General features: G+C 33.4%; 2 protein-coding genes across 2 annotated transcripts; one reads left to right on the top strand and one right to left on the bottom strand.

The window, feature by feature from the left end:
- The first annotated feature begins 11,174 nt into the window (after positions 1-11,174).
- LOC107492092 (autophagy-related protein 18h) lies at positions 11,175-16,225 on the top strand. Its single transcript, XM_016113065.3, has 9 exons — positions 11,175-11,534; positions 11,894-12,349; positions 12,651-13,091; positions 13,383-13,628; positions 13,715-14,503; positions 14,595-14,755; positions 15,071-15,201; positions 15,283-15,705; positions 15,802-16,225. The coding sequence occupies exons 1-9, from the start codon at positions 11,418-11,420 to the stop codon at positions 15,804-15,806; spliced, it is 2,769 nt and encodes a 922-aa protein (XP_015968551.1). The 5' UTR covers positions 11,175-11,417; the 3' UTR covers positions 15,807-16,225.
- Positions 16,226-16,548: 323 nt separating this feature from the next.
- LOC107492093 (pentatricopeptide repeat-containing protein At5g08510) lies at positions 16,549-18,284 on the bottom strand. The gene has a single exon (XM_016113066.3). The coding sequence runs from the start codon at positions 18,202-18,204 to the stop codon at positions 16,669-16,671; it is 1,536 nt and encodes a 511-aa protein (XP_015968552.1). The 5' UTR covers positions 18,205-18,284; the 3' UTR covers positions 16,549-16,668.
- Positions 18,285-22,261: the final 3,977 nt, after the last annotated feature.

Below are 22,261 nucleotides of genomic sequence, written 5' to 3'. Positions count from 1 at the left end.
TGTCATCATGTGGACTGATTGATCATAAGATAGTTCCAACTGTCCTATTTGAAGATAATACAGCATGTATTGCTCAACTTAATGGTGGATACATCAAAGGTGATAGAACAAAGCATATTTCTCCCAAATTCTTCTTCACTCATGATCTTCAAAATCAAGGGACAATTGATGTCCAACAGATCCGTTCAAGTGACAATCTGGCAGATTTATTCACAAAGTCACTCCCAAAATCCTCCTTTGAAAGATTGGTACATGAGATTGGGATGCGCCGATTTCAAAATATTAAATAATGTCAGCAAGAGGGGGAGACTGTACTCTTTTTTCCTTGGTCAGGTTTTTTTTCCATTGGGTTTTTCTTGACAAGGTTTTTAATGAGGCAGTCCCCATCACAAAGGATATTGTACTATTTTTCCTTCACTAAGGTTTTTCCCACAGGGTTTTCCTTTAGTAAGGTTTTAATGAGGCAATAATCCTAAATGGGCATCCAAGGGGGAGTGTTGTGATAAGAACAAGCAACGTGGATGCCCATTCCCATGTAAAACTTATATTTTCAAAAGAGAATGAAGATTAAATGCATGTTGAAAATAAAGACCCCATGCATGTATAAATAGGGGGTGTTGTACGAGTCTTGAGACACAGCAATAAAAAATCCTCTTCCTCTCTTTATACTTTCTCCTCCCCTTAATACGCTTCTAATATATAAAAGTAGTAAATATATAAGTTTCTATTATATTGTGATAAGTAATAAGAAATCTATTCCCTCTTTATGTTATTTTATGTTACAATCAAATACACTTCTCTTTATATTTCTACTACAATTATTTCTCTTCTTTTATTTTATAAGTATTTTAAATTCTATTTTCTATTACTCTTTACATATAATATTAATAGCAATATTAACTATCTTTATTATATTGAGATAGTATCAAATGCAATTCTCTCTCTCTTTATTTTTAATACTTTTTCTTATCTTTGTATATATATACACAATACAACATATATTATTATTATATATATATAAAAATTATTGAGCTAATTATATTAATAATAGAGTCTTCTATTTATACATCTTTATTTTATATATCCTTTATTTTACAATACATACAAACTCCTGCCCAATAGTATTAGATCCAATCCGTGTGACCTTATTCACATGGATTCTAAGTTAGATGCTTTTTTATTATTTAGATTACTACTCATCAACTGATAATCTACCTGAATATAAATGATAACTTTTCACTCTGAAAAAAACAACCATTTATGGTTTTAAAAAGTTATCTCCAAAAAATAGCTAGGTCTTCATTGTCATTCTATAAATTTTCCCAACACTTAAGTATTTTTCTAATGTAATATGATTTAAAATTTATTTAAATTTCTTATTGACTTAGACATCGAAATTTTTTTGTAGATATTTCACACCGTTGTCTAAACGAGGACGTCGAAATTCTCCTCCTTCCCAAGAAATAAGTCAGAATTTTCATCCAAAAATATTTAAATCTCACGTTTAGACCTAAATTCATCCAATTTTCAATAATACATTGAAACATAAATATTATACTTTTATATTTCAATTAATATTTTAGATAATATATTTTTTGTTAAATAATTTATTTTAATATAAATATAATATAATATTTATTAAATTGAATCTTTAAAGATAAAATTTTATTAATTTATTATATACAATTTATAAAGTTCTATAAACTAATTATATATTAAAATGTATCCGATTTAATACGATTTAGTTTGACTTAATTTTCTACCGAATTTCAATTTTTAAAATTAAACCAATAAAATATTAAAATAAAGTCAAAATTGTTGTAAAATAAATAAATAAATAAATATAAATATAAAATAAAAAAATATAAATAGAGAATTCTAGTATTAATGTTCACCAATATTATTATTTTATTATAATAAAAATGATTCATATATTAATATTAGAGTAAAGGATAAATTCGTCCCTGGCCTTTATTACCGCGAACATTTTCGTCCTCGAGGGTTGGAAAATACAGTAACGTCCCTGACCCCCCAGAAAACTGGACATTTTTACCCCTCCGTTAGAGTGTCTCCGTTTAGCCCTGACGGAAAACGGTGACGTGACTCTATGGTGCTGAGGTGGCCGTAACGGACTGCCACATCGGCTGGGCTTTCCAAAAGAGGACAAATATGTCCCCAGAACCCAAAACGTTGCCGTTTCTCCTCCATCCCCAATCTATGAAATTCTTGAACCTTAATCCTTCGAATGCAGTCTGAGAGTGAAGCGGGTGAAGGAAGAAAGGGAGCATTGGGACCATGACATTCGAAGGAGTGTCGTCAAGCTCGAAAAGTGGTAAGTTTGCATTGTATATTTGGTTTGGATTATAGACTACTATACAAATGCTGGCTTAGAGATGAGGTTGTTAGGGACTTATCTATCTGATTGCCATATAGTTCAGGGGTTAATGAGTATTAGTAAGGTATTCCTCAAGGATCAGGATGTCTTAGTGTAGACAAGTTAGAGGACAAATCTGTCTTATTATCATGCTGATACCCCATGTTCATTAACTGTCCAGGATTCTTCAAGCAGCCAACCAACCTACACACAACCCCAACAACAAGCAACTACTGTAACTGTTTAATTTGTGCTCCTTGTGATGAATTTGATATACCTAGTTGTTTGAATCCTAGTTCATGTGCTTTAATTTTTTCCCATTGGTTGGTCTCCTCATGCGTGCAGGTTAAGAGTGCAGCAGGACCAACTCATGCAAATGCTGCACCAGCTCCAACCAGGGTTACTAGATCCACGCTTGTAATAGCACCTCCGGTCCCAACAGTCACTCCATTTAGGCCACCAGCCCTAAGTACAACCCCTCAATGTAATGCTCCAAGCAAGGCTCAAGAGATTGTTAGCAACACTTCTCACCCGAAACCATTAAAATTCAGATCAAAACAGAAGATCTTCAGGCCACCGGCACCACTGGTTCAACAACAGTCTGGCACAACGCAGGAAGCAGCAGCTTAGGAAGTCTCCCAAAGAACAACTCCAAGTGACCTAGCATCTATGGAATCAACATGAGTGAAGGCTGACGATATTATGATTTTGTTTTGTTTACATATAACCCATTGTAACTGATAACCACACATTCTAGATACAATTTCCTTTTTTAGATTTAGGTCTTTATTTTGAGTTAAAATAGCACTTGTCAAGTAAGGAGATGTTAATGATAGCATTCCTTTGGGTCTTTATTTTGAGTTAAAACAGCACTTGTCACATAAGCAGATGTTAATGGTAGCATTCCTTTTATTTTGATGTCAGTTTAGATGATGAATGTATATTTTTACACTCTAAATATCAGTTGTTGAAACTTTTATTTCCTTTGATTTTATCAACTTTTGTTACATACAAACATAATCACAAACATGACCCAAATTGATACCAGATGCACAACTGATTATTACATTTCATTTCCAACATTTTCACCAATCTTACATCATTCCTTACAACTAAATAAAGCAAAAATCAGGACAACAAACATCACACATATGCTCCACCCAATTGAATTTCTTTTAACCTCTAACGCTTCTATCTTCTTCTCCAACAACAGTATCCTGTTTTCCATGTCTTTCATCCTGAGATGCTCTTTACCATGCAGAATTTGCTCCTGCCCCAGGTACCTTGTAACACCAACACCAAGACCGGCTACGTGCTCGTCCAGCCACAAAAAAAAACTTGCAGCATGATTGTCTTACCTGTACAAAATCAATCCTCAAGGCTCAGAAATGGTTGGAATTCAGGATAAACCCTAACAGAAATGGAGTTACACAGATGTCATTTGCTTACCTTATAAAAGGGATATCCCAGAAACAATCTGTTCGGATTGCTGCTCGTCCTCGATATGAATAGGATTGCATTTTCTCCACAGAAGCACCCTGGTGACACACCCTCTTTTCCATCATTGCCGTTCAGGACTGGGCCTCTTCTCGAACTTGACGACACTCCTTCGGATGCCATGGTCGCAATGCTCCCTTTCTTCCTTCACCCGCTTCACTCTCAGACTGCATTTGAAGGATTAGGGTTCAAGAATTTCATAGATTGGGGATGGAGGAGAAACAGTAGCGTTTTGGGCTATGGGGACATATTTGTCCTCTTTTGGAAAGCCCAGCCAATGTGGCAGCCCGTTACGGCCACCTCAGCGCCACGGAGCCACGTCACCGTTTTTCGTCAGGGCTAAACGGAGACACTCTAACGGAGGGGTAAAAATGTCCAGTTTTCTGGGGGGTCAGGGACGTTACCGTATTTCCCAAACCTCGAGGACGAAAATGTCCACGGTAAAAAAGGTCAGGGACGGATTTGTCCTTTACTCTTAATATTATATATGTTGCGGCATATACATCTAAAGAGAGAAAGAGAAATGAATGTTTTATATTCATATTGTGTATATATTGTCTTAGATCATACTCCTATTTATACATGTATAGAGTCTTCATTGTCAATCTTAAATGTAATCTCTCTTGGTAACATGAGCATCCAACCATAAAAAATTGAGTCATTAGTAGATATTCATATCATAACACTCCTCCTTACATGTCCATTGAAGATTATGCCTCATTAAAACTTTACTAAAGAAAAACTTCATGGGAAAAAATTTTAGTAAAGAAAAAAGAGTACAATATTCTTTATGATAAGAACTGCCTTATTAAAAATATTGTCAAGAAAAATCTAATAAGGACAAAAATCTAACCAAAGAAAAAAGAGTACAGTTTTTCTCTCTTGTCAACATTATTTAATATCTCGAAATTGACGCATTCCAATTTAATTTGATGTACCAATCTTTTAAAAAAGAATTTTAGAAGTGACTTTGTAAATAAATCAGTCAGATTATCGCTTGAGCGGATCTGTTAGACTTCAATTATGCCTTGATTTTGAAGGTCATGAGCGAAGAAGAATTTGAGAGAAATATATTTTGTTCTATCACTTTTGATGTATCCACCCTTAAGTTGAGCAATGCATAATGTATTATCTTCAAACCAAATTGTTGGAGATATTTTCCTATTAATCAGTTCACATGACGATAAAATATATTGGATTAAACTCCTAAGCGAGAAACACTCGCGACTTGTTTTATGTATCGCTAGTATTTTAACATGATTAGAGGATGTTACTGCAATCGACTGTTTTCTAGACCTTCATGATATAGTTGTATCACCATATGTGAATAGGTATCCTATTTGAGATCTTTCTTTGTGTGGATCAGATAAGTATTATGCATTTGCATAACAAACTAATTGTGACTTGGATTCATATGGATAAAATAAACCCATATCAATGATTTTATGAAGATATCGTAAAATTTGTTTGATTCCATTTGAATGTCTTTTGGTTGGAGAGGAATTATACATTGTCAGTAAATTTTCAGCAAATGATATGCCAAGTCGTGTATTATTAGCAAGGTACATTAGCGCTCCAATGGCACTAAGATATGGTATTTCAGGACCAATGATATCTTCAATTTTCTTATTTAGGATGGAATTGATCCTTTTTCACATCCAAGACTTTACGATCATTAAGGAACTTAATGGATGTGACTTATCCATATAAAATCTCTTCAAGATCTTTTGTGTATGTTGTTTGATGAATAAAGATATCATTTTTTGTATACTCGATCTGCAAGCCGAGATAAAATTTAGTATTTTCAAGATCTTTCATCCCAAACTCTTCTTTTAAAATTTTTATAATTGTTGGATTCTCTTAAGGGATTCTAGTGATATTTAAATCATCAACGTACATAACAATTATAATGAATCTAGATGCGAATTTCTTTATGAAAACATATGGGAAGATACCATCATTCTTAACTCCGTTTTTTACCAGATACTCAGTAAGACGATTATACCATATTCGTTCCGATTGCTTTAGATCATATAAAGATCTTCACAATTTTATTGAGTATAACCCCTGTGAATATTCATGTGGTTTATATATCTTTAGTTTTTTAAGGACTTTCATATAGATATCACGATCTAATAATCAGTGTAAATAAGCTGTTATCACATCCATTAGATACATATGTAGTTTATGGTATGCAGATAAACTGACCAAATAACGCAATGTTATTACATCTACTACAGGAAAATATGTTTTTTCATAATCTATACTGGGCTTTTGTGAAAAATCTTGCGCCACAAGTCGAACTTTGTAGCGTACAACTTTATTTTTCTCATTTCGTTTTCTCACAAATATTCATCTGTATCCAACAGGTTTTACATCTTCTACTGCACAGATTACAGGTCGAAAGACTTTACATTTTTCAAGTGAGTCTAACTCAACATTTATAGCTTCTTCCCATTTTGGCCAATCATTCTTTTGTCAACATTCTTCGATTGTTCTTGGCTCAAAATCCTTATTTTCATGCATGATCCGTAACATCACATTATATACAAATATTTCATTGACAATTATTTTATTTTGGTTTCATTTTTTCTCCTATAAAGACATAATTTATCGAAATCTCATCATTTTCACAATTTTCAGGTATTTGAACGTCTTCTGACGCCAAAAGTATATTATAATTTAAGACAACTGTAGTTATTTTTACTATGTCTTTATATTTTTCAACAAGAATAGTATTTACCATTTTTCTTTTTCGAGAATTTTTGTCCTTGGAATCGATAGGCCTACCACGCTTCTGACATGAATTTGTTTTCGGTGGCCATTTGTTCGACTGAGACATAATTTGAATTGGAGCATTTTCAGCTGGTATATAGAATTTAGTAATCCTTTTTGTATCAGAAAATGCATCAGCCAATTCATTTGCTATTTTTTTTGCAAATGTATAATTTTTTGAACTTCCATTGCACATTGCCCTGATCGAGGATCTAAATACATCAAAGATAATGCATTCCAATTAAGTTTTTTTTTTCAAAAAGCTTATTCTCTCCTTCTAATGTTAGAAATTTTGATTTATCAAAATAACAATCTGCAAATCGAACTTTAAACATATATCTTGTTTGTATTTTAAGATACCTCACTATAGAGGGAGAATCATATCCCATATAAATTCTTAATTTTCTTTGGGGTCCATTTTGATGCGAGAAAGTGCAACAGTTGGAACATATTTCACACACTCAAATATCATCAAATAAAAAATATTTGCCTGTTGGTCAAAAGCTAATTATAGAGAAGAAAATTGATGGTAACTTGTTAGACTCAAAAGAATAACTGTTGCAGCATGTAAAATTACATATCCCAAACAGAGGTTGAAAGATTTCTTCTTGTAAGTAGGGGTCTAGCAATTAATTGGAAGCGTTTAATAGTGATTCTGTTAATCTATTTTGCGTGTGAACATGAGCTATTGGATGTTCAATGCGTATTTCGTTAGCCATACAATAAGCATCAAAGACTTGGAAAGTGAATTCACTAGCATTATTAAGACAAATTGCTTTGATTGGATTTTCTAAAAAATGTACTTTTAATCAAATAATTTGAGCAAATAATCTCGCAAACGCTAGGTTGCGAGAAGACAATAAGCACACATGTGACCATCTCGAAGATTCGTCTAGTAGGACCATAAAATATTTAAAAGATCTATATGGTGGATGAATAGGTCTACATATATTGCATTGAATCCTTTTAAGAAATTCAGGAGACTAAAATTCAATCCTTACTGGTGATGGTCTTAAAATTAGTTTTTTCTAAGAACATGCAACACAACAAAATTGATTAGATTTGAGAATTTTCAAGTTCTTTAATAAATGTCTATGAGAGTTTTTGATAATTTTCCGCATCATTGTTGTTCCAAAATATCCTAATCGATCATGCCAAATTATAAATTCATTTAGGTTAGTAAACTTTTGGTTTACAATGGCATGTGATTCAATTGCACTAATTTTAGTATAATATAAGTCAGATGAAAGTGAGGGTAACTTTTCTAATATAACATTTTTATTTGAATAATGAGTTGTGATATATAAGTACTCATGATTTTCCTCATTAATATGATATCCATTTCGACGAATATTTTTAAAACTCAATAAGTTCTTTAGAGACTTGGTAGACAATAGTACATTATTTATTATGAATTTTGTTCTTCTAGAAAACAAAATTATAGTTCTTCTAGAGCCTTCTATTATATTGTCTGAGTCAATAATAGTATTAACATATTGTTCTTTTGGTACAAGATGAATAAAATATATATTACTTTTGAGAATGGTATCCAAACATACACCATCCGCAACGCAAACATCTTCATTATATATCTTTGCTATTTTTTTCAAAGACAAATAATAATAATAATAATAAAATGAATAGCAGTACATATGCAGTAAAATTGTATTCCTAATTGAAAATATTTTTTTAAGAAGCATTGTACATAAAAATAGTGTCATATATTAAAATTTTATTATTATTACTAGTATTATTATATTAAAACTTGACACATTTAATGATTTTAAAATTCATAAGCATAAACATAAATATTTTATTAACCATTATTCATGTACATCACACTTAAAATTTAAATACATAAGAAATAAAACTTAACAAAAAATTTTTTATATTATTTATTTATATAAATACCTAATGAACCTAAATATTAAACTTTTTCCTCGTTGATCAAATGAACAATATTTCCTTCAAGATTCTCAAAGAAATCAGATACTACATAATGAGTGGTGTAATTTTTATCAACGTCCTTTAAAACAAAATTTGTCTCCTTTCTTTTGTTATCATTTTTCAAAGATGCTTGATAAAACTTAACTAAGTACCTTAGGGTACAATAGGTATGTGACCAATGGTCATTTCCACCACAACGGAAATATTTATTTTCTGTTGATTTATTTTTTTCACTATTTCTTTATTTATTCCACTTCTGGTGGGATCATTTATTGTGAATAGGGCTGGAAGCGAGTCAAGTCAGCTCATGAACCAGTTCGAGCTCGATTCGTTAATAACTCGATAAGTTGAGCTCGTAAGCTAATAAGCCAAGCTTGAGCTCATAAATTAAATGAGTCGAGTTTGAACTTGGATAAGTTTAGCCCATTTGTTCGTGAGCTTGCTCGATTATATATATACTTTTAGTTTATACTTTTAATAATATATATACATATAAAATAATATATATATATATAAATGTTCTTATTTAAAATTTTATAATCAGTTTTTATATAATTTTGATATAGGACATAAATAAAAAATACATCATTAATAGATACACAATATATAAAATTAATATTTTTTAATATATATAAGTTATAATTTATTGATATAAAATTATAGATTATTTTTCTGTTATTTAAGAGCTTTTGGTGAGCCAAACTTGAACTTAAGAAATAGGCTTGATTGTTAATGAGGTGAGCCGTGTGCTAAGCTCAATTTTCATGAGTCGAGCTTGAGTTTGGTTTATCTCGACACAGCTCGTTCACTTCCAGCCCTACTTGTGAACATAATTTTTCTTTCTTCCATAATTTTTCATGTTACTAAAATTTTGCCATTTACCTCTTTTGGGGTTATGATTTGCGACATTTGTTTCATAAATGGGGTGGCGCCAGCTGAGCGCGCTTCATAATTTCTTAAAAGCAATTCATTATTATGTTCAGCAATAAGAAGGTAAGAAATTAGCTTAAAATATTTTTAAATTCTTTTTCTTGATATTGCTGCTGCAGGAACACATTTGAGGGATGGAAGATCGAGAAAGTTTTCTCTAACATGTCATTATCAGTTATCTTTTTTCCACATAATTTTATTCGTGACTTAATTTTCAGAACATTGTTGAATTGTATTTTCTTATGGATTTAAAATCCTGTAGACGTAAGTGTGTCTACTCATATCGAGTTTGAGAAAGTATCACTATCTTTTGATTATTATACCTTTCTTCAATGTTCTTCCACAAATCTGCAGGATCTTTTAATGTGAGATATTTATTTTTTAATCCTTTGTCAAGATGACGACGAAAGAAGATCATGACTTTGGCTTTATCCTTTTGGGATGCATTATTTTCAACTTTAATAGTATCTCCAAGATCCATTGAATCAAGATTAATTTAGGCATCTAATATTGATGATAAGTAGTTATTTTTAGATATATCAAGAATATTAAATTTAAGATGAGAGAATTTTGACATAATAAAAATTTATTACTTAAATCTTCTTAAATTTTGATCAGAGTTTTGTGCTAATAATATGGTGTAAAATAAATAAATAAAAAAGAGAAAATAAATATAAAATAAAAAAATATAAATAAAAAACTCTAATATTAATGTTCAATAATATTATTATTTTATTGTAATAAAGATGATTTATATATTAATATTATATATATTGCAGCATATATATCTAAAGAGAGAGATGAATGTTTTATATTTGTATTGTGTATATATTGCTTCAAATTATGCTTCTATTTATATATATACATAGTCTTTATTTACCTTCATTAAATATAATCTTTCTTGGTAACATGAGCATCCCACCATAAAAAAGTTGAGTCGCTTATGGACAACCATATCACAATATAAATATAATTAAATTCGATCCATATATACATTCACATCTCAACTATTATATTCGTGTAAATTAATCTAAATTTATGATGTATAGACACTTACATAAATACGATTAAAATATTATTTTTATTTTAATAAATAATAATATATACTATTTTTAAATTTATTTTAAAAATATATGTTAAGAATAATATTTGACATATTAATAATATTTAAATGTGTCTAAATATATTTAAAAAAATTATTTTATTTTTTATTAAGACACTTTCTAAATAAAACAAATATCACATATCAAACAAATATCGTATTTTTAAACGGGACTGTTCTTCTATTTAAGTAATTTCTTATTTTATTTGTTTTGTTTTTTTTATTTAATTTATTTCAATCACAAAAAAAAACAAATATCGTATTTAAAATATGTCCGATACGAGACACATTAACAAAATATGCGTGCTTTATATATTTAAACTTAAATAAACAGAGAAATAGAAGTTAAGTTTGATGCGGCATCTGGTATGAGATTATTCTGATTCTGAATCACAAGGCATGTGGTTTCGTGATTGAAGAAAGTTGCTTGGGTATCCAAAACTTACTGATAAATCCATTCAACTCCCCTTACTTATCCAAATTACCACACTACACCCACGTGTTCCCACGGATATATTCAACGCTTCGCTTAGCCCTCCTGAAATGTCAAAATTACCCCTCCTTCAAATTTATTTGGAGCCGGACTCCCCCGACATTTCCCAAATTGCCAAGGGAAGACGAAGAAGGATTTGAGGCAAAACCGTCTTGTGTTGTGTTGGGTTGGTCAAATCAAAATCAAAATCAAAATCAAAATCGGAATCTTTAATGGTATCATCATTTTTAACTTAGTGCCGTTTTCGGTGACTCGCCGGTGGCCGGTTCAAAATTCCCATTTCTTGAGCTTTCAGTATTATGAAGAGCAACAACAACACCACCAATGGATTCATCCCTTCTTCTTTCAAGTTCATAGCTTCTCGCATTAAGACCGCTTCTTCCGGTTCCCGTTCTTCCCATTCCAACAAGGATCAGGTCCGTGTTACTCAAATCAATTACCTGTTTTCTTTTTTAGTTCTTGATTTCTTTCAGTTTCTTGCTACTGTTTTTTGTTTGAATTTCTACTGGCGTGGGTTAATTGAGTTAGTAGTAAGATACGATGCATTGTGTTTTCCAAATTTGATCATTCATTCAATTTAATGACATGGATTTGTGTATTATGATTAGGATTAGGTGTAATTACGAGAATTAAAGAGAGTTTGTAAAAGTCTTATTGATTGCTATTTCGAGTTTTGTGATTGCTTTTCAGCTGGCAATGGCATGGTGCAGTTGTGATTTATGAACGGAAGGCTAAGATTTTAGATATCATGATTCAACTCTGTTTTGTTTTGTAGGTGCTTTGGGCTTGCTTTGACAAGCTAGAATTTGGTCCCTCTTCTTTTAGGAATGTTCTGTTACTTGGTTATTCAAATGGCTTTCAAGTTCTTGATGTGGAAGATGCTACTAATGTCAGGGAGATTGTCTCGAAGCACGATGATCCGGTTTCGTTTTTACAAATGCAGCCCGTCCCTAAGAAACCTGAGGGTTCTGAAGGATTTAGATCATCACATCCTTTGCTCTTAGTTGTTGCTTGTGATAAGTCAAAGATTCCGGGTCCAGTGCAAAATAGTAGAGATGGATTTGTCAGGGATCATGCTGAACCTCAAGCTGAGAATGTTTTTGGTTCAGCTACAGCTGTTAGATTTTACTCGCTTAAGTCTCATACCTATGTTCATGCTCTCAGATTTCGTTCCACTGTCTACATGGTTAGATGTAGTCCTAAAGTTGTGGCTGTGGGTCTTGCTATGCAAGTAAGGTTTTTGATTCAATTTTTTAATTTGATTTACTTTTAACACTATGCATGAATACCTGAATTTGTTAGGTAAATGGAACTTATGATAATTTTAGTTACATCCTGGATAGGTTTTGCTATTTCCTTTCACATGTGTAGAGAGGTTGCTGGTACTGATGATTTGTGTCTCATGTCACCTAATAGATGATTTAATGTTGTCTAGATGTGAATGTAGTGTAAATGTGTAATACACTGTTATTGATGTTTCTACTGTCACAATTAAAATAACATTGCCCCCCTTATTTTATTGCTGCTTGCAGATATACTGTTTTGACGCACTTACGCTTGAGAGTAAGTTCAGTGTCCTGACTCATCCTGTACCTGAGTTGGGTGGCCAAGGAGTGGTTGGGGTTAATATTGGGTACGGTCCCATGGCTTTAGGGCCCCGATGGTTGGCTTATGCTTCTAACAGTCCTTTGCTGTCAAATAAAAGTCGACTAAGTCCTCAAAGTGTGACTCCTCCTGCTGTCAGCCCATCAACATCTCCCAGCAATGGAAACCCGGTAGCCCGATATGCCCTGGAATCCAGCAAGCACTTGGCTGCCGGGCTCATCAACCTCAGTGACAAGGGGTACAGAACATTGTCTAAATACTATCAGGATCTTATGCCTGATGGATCCAATTCTCCGGTTTCATCAAATTCAATCTGGAAAGCTAGTCGGTTTACCCCACCTACCCCTGAAACAGATACCACCGGTGTGGTAAGTCATCTAATTTAGTGAAAGCATAACATGTAATCTGATTTTCTTATGCAGCATGATGCTGACTAGATATTTTCCTGTTAAAGTATATTGGCATCTGTATTACGATTTACATGAGATCATCTATTCGCGCAGCTTATCCATAGAAGAAAGATTGTTTAAGGTAGTTATAGTTCTTAGTATTATTGATGTATCATCCCTTTACTACCCCTTCTTTTTAATGTTGTGGCAGCTGAAGCAATCATTCTATTCTAGCTTCTCGTTGATATTATTATCACAAATCTATTGCAGGTTGTTGTGAAAGATTTTGTTTCTAGAGCTGTTGTGGCTCAATTTAAGGCCCATACTAGTCCAATATCAGCTTTGTGTTTTGACCCAAGTGGGACACTTTTGGTCACAGCATCAATTCATGGAAACAATATCAATATATTTCGGATTATGCCATCCTCTTCACGGAATGGATCAGGTCATCAAAGCACTGATGTGAGCTATTCTCATGTCCACCTATACAAGCTCCACCGTGGCTTGACATCAGCCGTATGCTCCTATTCTCACAATTTCTTTAAGGCCTTGGTTTTAGTATGTACTCATGAAGGTTTTACTTTATGGTGTATATTATGCAGGTCATACAAGATATTTGTTTTAGCCATATGAGTCAGTGGGTTGCCATTATTTCTTCCAAGGGCACTTGCCATATTTTTGCTCTTGCCCCTTTCGGTGGTGAGACAGTTCTTCAGATACATAGTCATGACACAGAGGGGCCTATTCTCTTTCCAGCGTTGTCACTGCCATGGTGGTTCACTCCACATTTCACTGTAAACCAGCAACAATCTTGCCCAGCACCTCCACCTCCTGTTGTCCTCTCTGTGGTTAGCAGAATAAAAAATAATGCTGGATGGCTCAATATAGTTAGTAATGCTACATCTTCTGCAGCAGGAAAAGTCTGCATTCCTTCTGGTGCTGTTTCTGCAGTCTTTCATAGTTCCATATCCTGTGATACGGGCAACACGACGTCTAATATTCATGCTCTGGAGTATTTATTGGTATATGCCCCGTCTGGTCATTTAATTCAATATAAACTACTTCCATCACTCGGGCCAGAGCCTAGTGGAACTGTTCCAAGAATGGATTCTGTTCCTTCGGCACATACAGAAGAAGAGAATTTAAGAGTTAAAGTTGAACCAGTTCAGTGGTGGGATGTCTGTAGAAGAAATGATTGGCCAGAAAAAGAGGTGCACATAGTAGGGAATAATCTTGGTCTTGAAGCTGCAGAAATTATCTTGGGAACTTCAGATCGTGAAGATAATAATGTTGGAAACAATAATTGCATTAAATTCAATGACCTATGTCACTTTTCAAATGCAGAGGTACAAATAAATTCTGGGAGGATACCAATATGGCAGAAGTCTGAGGTATTTAAGTGGTTTCTATTCTGATACTGTTGCTTGTTATGTCTCCCAACACATATTCTTTCAACTAAGCTCATGCCCCCTCAATGTTTAGGTATCTTTCTTTGTGATGAGCCCTTTGGTGACCAAGGAGCTGATTTTACGTGAATCTAGTACCAGTGGAGAGATTGAAATTGAGAATATTCCTATTGACGAGGTTGAAATAAGGCGGAAGAATTTGTTGCCTGTCTTTGACCATTTCCATCGGGTTGACAGGTAATTGTTACTTACCTTCGCTTTCTTTGATCAGTTAGAGAAGTCATTTGTGTAATTAGCCTCCCAGATCATTTCCATTCTAGATATGAGATGTACCTATTTCATCGCATTGCCATTTTAGTATTTACATGGTAGATTTGTAGAGAGGAGTCAATTTTTTCTTGCAATAATTGTTTTTAGTGTCTAGTTTGCTCCTTGCATACCTATTGAGTATGTAAATGAACTAAAGTGTGACTTTGTGAGGAGGGTATTTACTTCTTGTCTTTGGAGAGATCAATTTAGAGGGTTACTTGATTGCCTTTTTCCTTTTGGCAGAGGTATTGTCACGGGAAGAAGTTCTAGCTCGTCGTCTGATTCTCATGGAGCTGAAGAGAAGTTTTCTGGAGATGCTGTACTCTCCCATTCAAAGTTGAAGATACCTGGCTCAGCTTTGAAGGCAGATGCTGGTATGATAAGCAATTCAATATGGCATCTTCTATTAGAGTGCTCCCAAGTTATTTAACTTAGTTTTTATACTGTCCTCTCAGGCTTGTCAGGATATTTTTCTTCATCAATTGACTCATCTGGAAGTGATATTAATGTAAAGAATAGAGAGGAAGACGTGTCGGAATCACCTCTTCCAAGCCTGAAGACTGTTAACATGGATGACATTGCAGCAGGTGGCTCACAAGTGAATTCATCAAAAGGTGGCAAAGCTAATGAGAGTTTAAATTCAAGTTTTAATGGTTGTAACTTGAATATGAACGTTACACATGATGGGCTAGTCCATGACTCGCCTGACTTTGGGCAAATTTTTCAAGAGGATTATTCAAAAGCATCAATTGGCTGTCCTGAATCAGCAGAGGTTGTTTCTGATGAGGAATGTAGCAGTCCCTGTGTGAGGGAGAAATCAGAGGAAGATGGTGATGATGATGGCATGCTTGGTGGTGTATTTGAGTTCTCTGAGGAAGGTATGAATATGAAACAGTTTAATTTAAAAAGGATTGAATTTGAACGGAATTTATATCAAAAATAAATTTTGTTGCACCATCTTTTCTGTTTTGCAGGTTAATGGCTGCTTTTTTTTGGTGCTTGCCTTTCTCTTGAAGTTATTGTGAATTGGTGGTGTAAAGGATTTCTTTTAAATTGACAAATGTGGGTGATTTCCTTGCAACAAGCTAATTGCTACTGACCATTGATTGAAGGGATTTTAAAATTTCTAATGTTCTCACACAATGTTCCTTCCAAGGTGAATGATTTTCTTGTGATTTCGATGTAAATGTTGTATATTATTTGTCAGGGTACTGGCCAGATTCTTCATATGTTTCTAAATGTATTCTTTCCACTCACGCACCATGAAAAAATAAGGAGAAGGGGGGGAGGGGGTTCAAACTAAGAAAATGCAGTAGTTTCCTACTGTGTACCAAGATGAGAGAAAAAAATATGAAAAAAAAAGAAGAAAGAAAGAAAGAAATGGTTAGTTACTCTGTTCTCTTCTCCTCTGTTTCTATTCAAGCAAATTTATTCCTCATTTCTCGTTATGTGGATTAAAGGGAAAAAAAAAAACCAAAAGATTGTATCAAGTTTGTCCCTTATGCCTGCGTGTTTGCGTACAATGTAACCAAAATAATGTCTTACCACTCTGATTAATAGTTTAATACAGTCTTATTCATTCCATGACAGTATATATGGAATATAAATAGTATATTGACGTTTAATATAAGAATAGTTTCTGACTTCAGTTAAGTTACCCACTAGATGAGATTTTAATAATCGATATGTTATCATATGGTGAGACATTGTATTAAGACAAATGAAAAAACACTAAGAAACGAATTCCATTAAAGATTAATGTCATGCCTCCCTAATAATTGCTTCAAAACTCGTTTACAGAAAGAGCAAGGATCCTTAGACTGGAGCTGCTGCTATTAAGATTAGTTAAAATCAAGATCTAAATCGCTTTCAAATGAACTTATATTCAGCTTTAACAGTTCATAAATTCCATCTAGCAAAGCAAAAATTTCATTGCTTAGTGGATGTGATCTATCTTCCACAATGAACTTATGCAATTGGTCTCTCTCTTCAATGAAACTATGTCCAGCAACTTTTGTAATTTTACTGCCCTTCATCACCTTCCTAAGCTTTGAAACTCCATCCCAATGACCAGCCGAAGCATAAATATTGGAAAGAATGACATAGTTTCCAGGATTCCAAGGCTCAAGTGCAAACAGTGATTCGGCTGCAATCTCGGCCAGCTCAACATTACCATGGAAGCTGCAAGCTCCCAAGAGAGCTCCCCATATTACTGAATCTGGTTTCATGGGCATGCTTTGTATGACACTGTAAGCTTCTTGTAACTGGCCGGCCCGGCCTAGGAGATCGACAATGCAGCCATAGTGTTGTAGTTTGGGAACAATGTGGAAGTCCGTTGTCATTGACTTGAAGATATATCTCCCTTTAGCAACCATGCCATCATGAGTGCATGCCAAGAGGAGCCCCACAAATGTAACATCGTCCGGTGAAGTCCCATCTCTCAGCATTTGGTCATAAAGCTCAAGTGCCTTGCTACATTGTCCATGAACAGCCAAACCCATGATCATTGAATTCCAAGAGCACAAGTTTCTCAAGCTTCCAATCTCATCAAACACCCTCCAAGCAACATCAATCTTGCCACATTTCGCATACATCTCCAACACAGCATTACTCACATATAAATTCTTGAAATACCCGTTTTCTCTTGCATAAGCTTCAATCCTCTGACCAATTTCCAATGCCCCAAGATTAGCACAAGCCGGCAAAATGCTTGCCAATGTTACTTCATTCGGCTTTGTGACTTTCTCCCTTTCCATCGTCAGAAACAAATCCAAAGCCTTCTCATACAGCTTGTTCTGCGAGTAACCGGATATCATGGTGGTCCACGACACCACACTCCTACAAGGCATCAACAGGAACAACTCCAATGCTTTCTCCATATCCCCAAACCTCGCATATCCCGCAATCATGGCATTCCAAGAAGGTACCCCTCTCACAGCCATTTCATCAAACACATGGCGTGCCATCTTCAAAGAACCCAGTTTAGCATACATATCAAGCAAAGCTGTGGCAGCAAATACATCAGGTTCAAAGCCTGATTTGATGAAATGGGTATGGAGCATTTGGGCAAGGAAAGGGGAAGAGAGTGAGGTGCATGCAGAGAAGAGGAAATTGAAAGTGTGTTCATTTGGTTGGAAGCCATGGAGAAGCATTTGGGAATAAAGGGAGAAGCAGCGGCGCGTGTTGCTTCCATTGATGGAGTAGGCTTGGATGAGCCTATTGTAGAGAAAGACGGTGGCTTTGGGATTGGGTGAGTGGCAGAGAAAGGAATGTGCATAGCTAAGGTTTGGGATTTGAAGAAGCTTCTCAATGATAACTTTGGTGTTGTCTATGCCATTTCTCAGGGTGTATCCATGGATTTGCTTCACTTGGTTCATCACTGATCACACTTTGGTTGGGCTCCGAACACACATTGCAATCTTCTTCAACTTGTTATGTACCATCTACTATGTTTCATAGTTAACTGACTTAACCGACAGTGACATGTCAAATAATGTCGAGTTAGAGTACAGGTTGGCATTTTATTTATTTCTCTCAATTGGTCCATCAGATGTGAAATTAGAGAATTATTTTTTTTTTGTAGTCAATTTGTTTTTAAAAATACAAATTAAAAAAATAATTTTATAATAAAAAGTTAAGTAATATTAATTAATTATAATTTAATTTTTTCATACTTATTCGAAGTCAAATACTTATATTTTTGTATTAAATTAAGTATTATTTTATTTAAAAAAATGATATCCTTACAAAAACTTGTTAAAAGAAATATATTTCTTTCGATCAAGACATTAATTTTGTCATCTTTTATTATAGACTATTTTAAAATCGATATTTTTGCAACAATCAACACATGTTTTGTTTTGCTAATAAAAGATAATCTAAACATGTAATTATTTCAGTATCCATGAAAAAATAAAAGATAATAAACAATCTGTTATCGTTTATTATAATCATGAATATCTAAAATACTAATAAATCTACTTATAAAAAAATAAATTTGATGTTGTATTCATAAAAAATTGAATTCCAATAAAAAAAGTTGCCCAAGTATTAAAAAACAATCCGAAATTATGACTATCCACCTCATCATTAGGGTAACTACCTCATCCCACCAAATTTTTAATCCTATTGTGAAATAAATAATTAAGGAATATATAATAAATATAAAATAAAAAAATATAAATAAAAAAGAAATGTATTAAGAATGATGCATTCTAATTAAGTTTTTTTTCAAGAAGCTTATTCTCTTCTCTTAATGTTGAAAATTTTGATTCATCAAAATGACAATCTACAAATCGAGATTTAAATGCATTTCTAGTTTGTATCTAAAAAGATACCTTATTATAGAGGAAGAATCATATCCAAAATATAACTTCAATTTTTTTTGGGGTCCCATTTTGGTGCGAGAAGGTGGTGCAATGGGAACATATATCGCACATCCGAATATTTTCTTAAATGGGAAACATTTGTCTGCTGGCAAAAAGCTAATTGCATAGGAGAGAACTGATGGTAATTCGTTGGCTTCAAACTAATAAGTGCTGCGGCTTGTAAAATAGCATACCCCAAACCGAGGTTGGGAGATTTGTTCTCATTAGTAAGGGACTAGCAATTAATTGGAGGCGTTTAATAAGTGATTCTGTTAACCCATTTTGTGTGTGAACATGAGCTACTAGATGTTCAACACTTATTCCATTAGCCATACAATAAGCATCAAAGGTTTGAGAAGTAAATTCACCAGCATTATCAAGACGAATTGCCTTGATTGGATTTTCTGGAACCTGTACTTTTAATCGAATAATTTGAGCTAGTAATCTCGCAAACGCCAGGTTGCGAGAAGACAATAAGCACACATGTGACCATCTCGAAGATGCGTCTATTAAGATCATAAAATATCTAAAAGATCCACATGGTGGATGAATAGGTCCACATATATCGCCTTGAATCTTTTTTAGGAATTCAGAAGACTCAAATCCAACCTTTACTGGTGATGACCTTAAAATTAACTTTTCCTGAGAACATGCAGCACAACAAAATTCACTAGATTTAAAAATCTTCTGGTTCTTTAGTGAATGTCCATGGGAGTTTTCAATAATTCTCCGCATCATGGTTGTTTCCGGATGACCCAATCAATCATGACAAGTTATGAATTTATTTGGGTTAGTAAACTTCTAGTTTACAGTGGCATGTGATTCAATTGCACTAATCTTGGTATAATATAACCCAGATGAGAGTGAGGGTAACTTTTCTAATATAACCTTTTTATTTAAAGCATGAGTTATGATACATAAATACTCATGATTTTTCTCATTTATTGTCTCAATATGATATTCATTTTGGCGAATATCTTTAAAACTCAACAAGTTTCTTAAAGACTTGGTAGACAATAGTACGTTATTTATTATAAATTTTGTTCCTCCGGAAAACAAAATTATAGCTCTTACAGAGCCTTCTATTACATTACCCGAGCCAATAATAGTATTAACATATTTTTTTGGCACTAGATGGGTAAAATATATATCACTTTTGAGAATGGTGTGCGAACTTGCACTATCCGTAAGGCATACATCCTTGTCATTTTCTTCAAAGACAAATAATAATAATAAGAAAAAGTCTAGGGGCCAGCAATTTTATTGCATTTTGGCCAGCATGTAACCAGCATGTAACCAGCAGAGAAAGGTGAGCCATTGGATAAAATTTCACACCAATCTCACACTATCAAATCATCATTGATGGTTAGTTGATGGCTACCAATCACAAATGTTGCTGGCACCCTAGCATTGCTCTAATAATAAAATGAGTAGTAGTACATGCACAGTTAAATTGAATTCTTTGATTGGAATTATTTTTCTAAAAAACACTGTATATAATGTCATATACTAAAATTTTATTATTATCACTATTATTATTATATTTTTAAAACTTGACACATTTAATGATTTCTAAAATTCTTAAACATAAAATTAATATTTTATTATTTATATACATCATATTTGAAACTTAAATACATAGAAAATAAAACTTAACAATAAGTTTCTTACATTATTTATTTACATAAATATTTAACAATTTCACATATTAAACTATTCCATCATTGATCAAATGACCAATATTTTCTTCAGGATCCTCAAAGAAATCTGACACATCGTAATGAGTGGTGGAGTTTTCAACATCATTTGAAATAATTTGTTTTCTTTCCTTTGTCATCTTTTTTCAAAAATGCTTGATAAAGATCGATTAGGTGCCTTGGGGTACGACAGGTACGCGACTAATAGCCCTTTCCACTACAATGGTAACATTTATCCTTTGTTGATTTATTTTGCCCATTGTTTCTTTCTTTATCCCACTTCTGGTGAGATCCTCTCTTGTGAACATAATTCCTTTTCCTTTCATAATTTTTCTTGTTACTAAAACCTTGCTATCTACCTCTTTTGGGGTAATGATTTGCTGCATTAACTTCAGGAAATGGAGTGGCGCCAGCTGGGCGCACTTTGTGATTTTTTAAAAGCAACTCATTATTGCGTTCACCAACAAGAAGGCAAGAAATTAACTCAGAATATTTTTTAAATCCTTTTTCTCGATACTGCTGCTGCAGGAGCACAGTCGAGGCATAGAAGGTTGAGAAAGTTTTCTCTAACATATCATTATCAGTTATCTTTTCCCCCACCTAATTTCATTCGTGAGGTGATTCGAAATATTGCTGAATTATATTCATTTATAGATTTAAAATCCTATAGACGCAAGTGCGTCTATTCATATCGGACTTGAGGAAGTATCACCATCTTTTGATGATTATACCTTTTTTCAAGATCTTTCCACAGATCTGCATGATCTTTTAATATGAGATATTCATTTTTCAATCTTTTTTCAAGATGACGACGAAGAAAAATCATGGCTTTGGATTTATCCTTCTGGAATACATTATTTTCAACCTTAATGGTATCTCCAAGATTCATTGAATCAAGATGGATTTTGGCATCTAGTATCCATGATAAATAGTTGTTTCCAGATATATCAAGAGCATTAAATTCAAGATGAGATAGTTTCAGCATAATGAAAATTTATTACCTAAGTCTTCCTAAATTTTATCAGAGTCTCGATAACTTGTTGTAAAAAAATAATTAAGGAAGATATAATAAATATAAAATATAAAAGATAGGGAGAATTGTTATTGATTGTGTGTGTTCCTTTTAGGGGTGTTCAAAACTGATCCAATCCGAACAAAACCGACCAACCGAACCAAAAAAACCGATAACCGAATAAACCGAAAACCGAAAAACCAAAAAAAAATAATTTTTTGCAGTTTTTTTGCGGTTCGGTTTGGTTTTCGGTTTTGTTAGAAAAAACCCTAACCGAACCGAACCGAACCGGTGTTATTAAAAAAACCCTAATATAAAAGTAGCCTTCCTCCCCAATTCATCCTAATCTAGCCACAAC

Source organism: Arachis duranensis, chromosome 6 (genome assembly GCF_000817695.3).
Source record: "Arachis duranensis cultivar V14167 chromosome 6, aradu.V14167.gnm2.J7QH, whole genome shotgun sequence".
NCBI lineage: Eukaryota > Viridiplantae > Streptophyta > Magnoliopsida > Fabales > Fabaceae > Arachis > Arachis duranensis.
Note: the sequence above shows the minus strand (reverse complement) of the source record. Positions and strands in the feature narration are given on the sequence as shown.

Bases quoted from the DNA above. Each gene is read 5' to 3' on its own strand.
- LOC107492092 (XM_016113065.3), top strand. From the start codon at position 11,418: ATGAAGAGCAACAACAACACCACCAATGGATTCATCCCTTCTTCTTTC. The intron at 13,092-13,382 runs GTAAGTCATCTA...AATCTATTGCAG, and splicing joins AAACAGATACCACCGGTGTG to GTTGTTGTGAAAGATTTTGT. The intron at 13,629-13,714 runs GTATGCTCCTAT...TATATTATGCAG, and splicing joins ACCGTGGCTTGACATCAGCC to GTCATACAAGATATTTGTTT.
- LOC107492093 (XM_016113066.3), bottom strand. From the start codon at position 18,204: ATGAACCAAGTGAAGCAAATCCATGGATACACCCTGAGAAATGGCATA.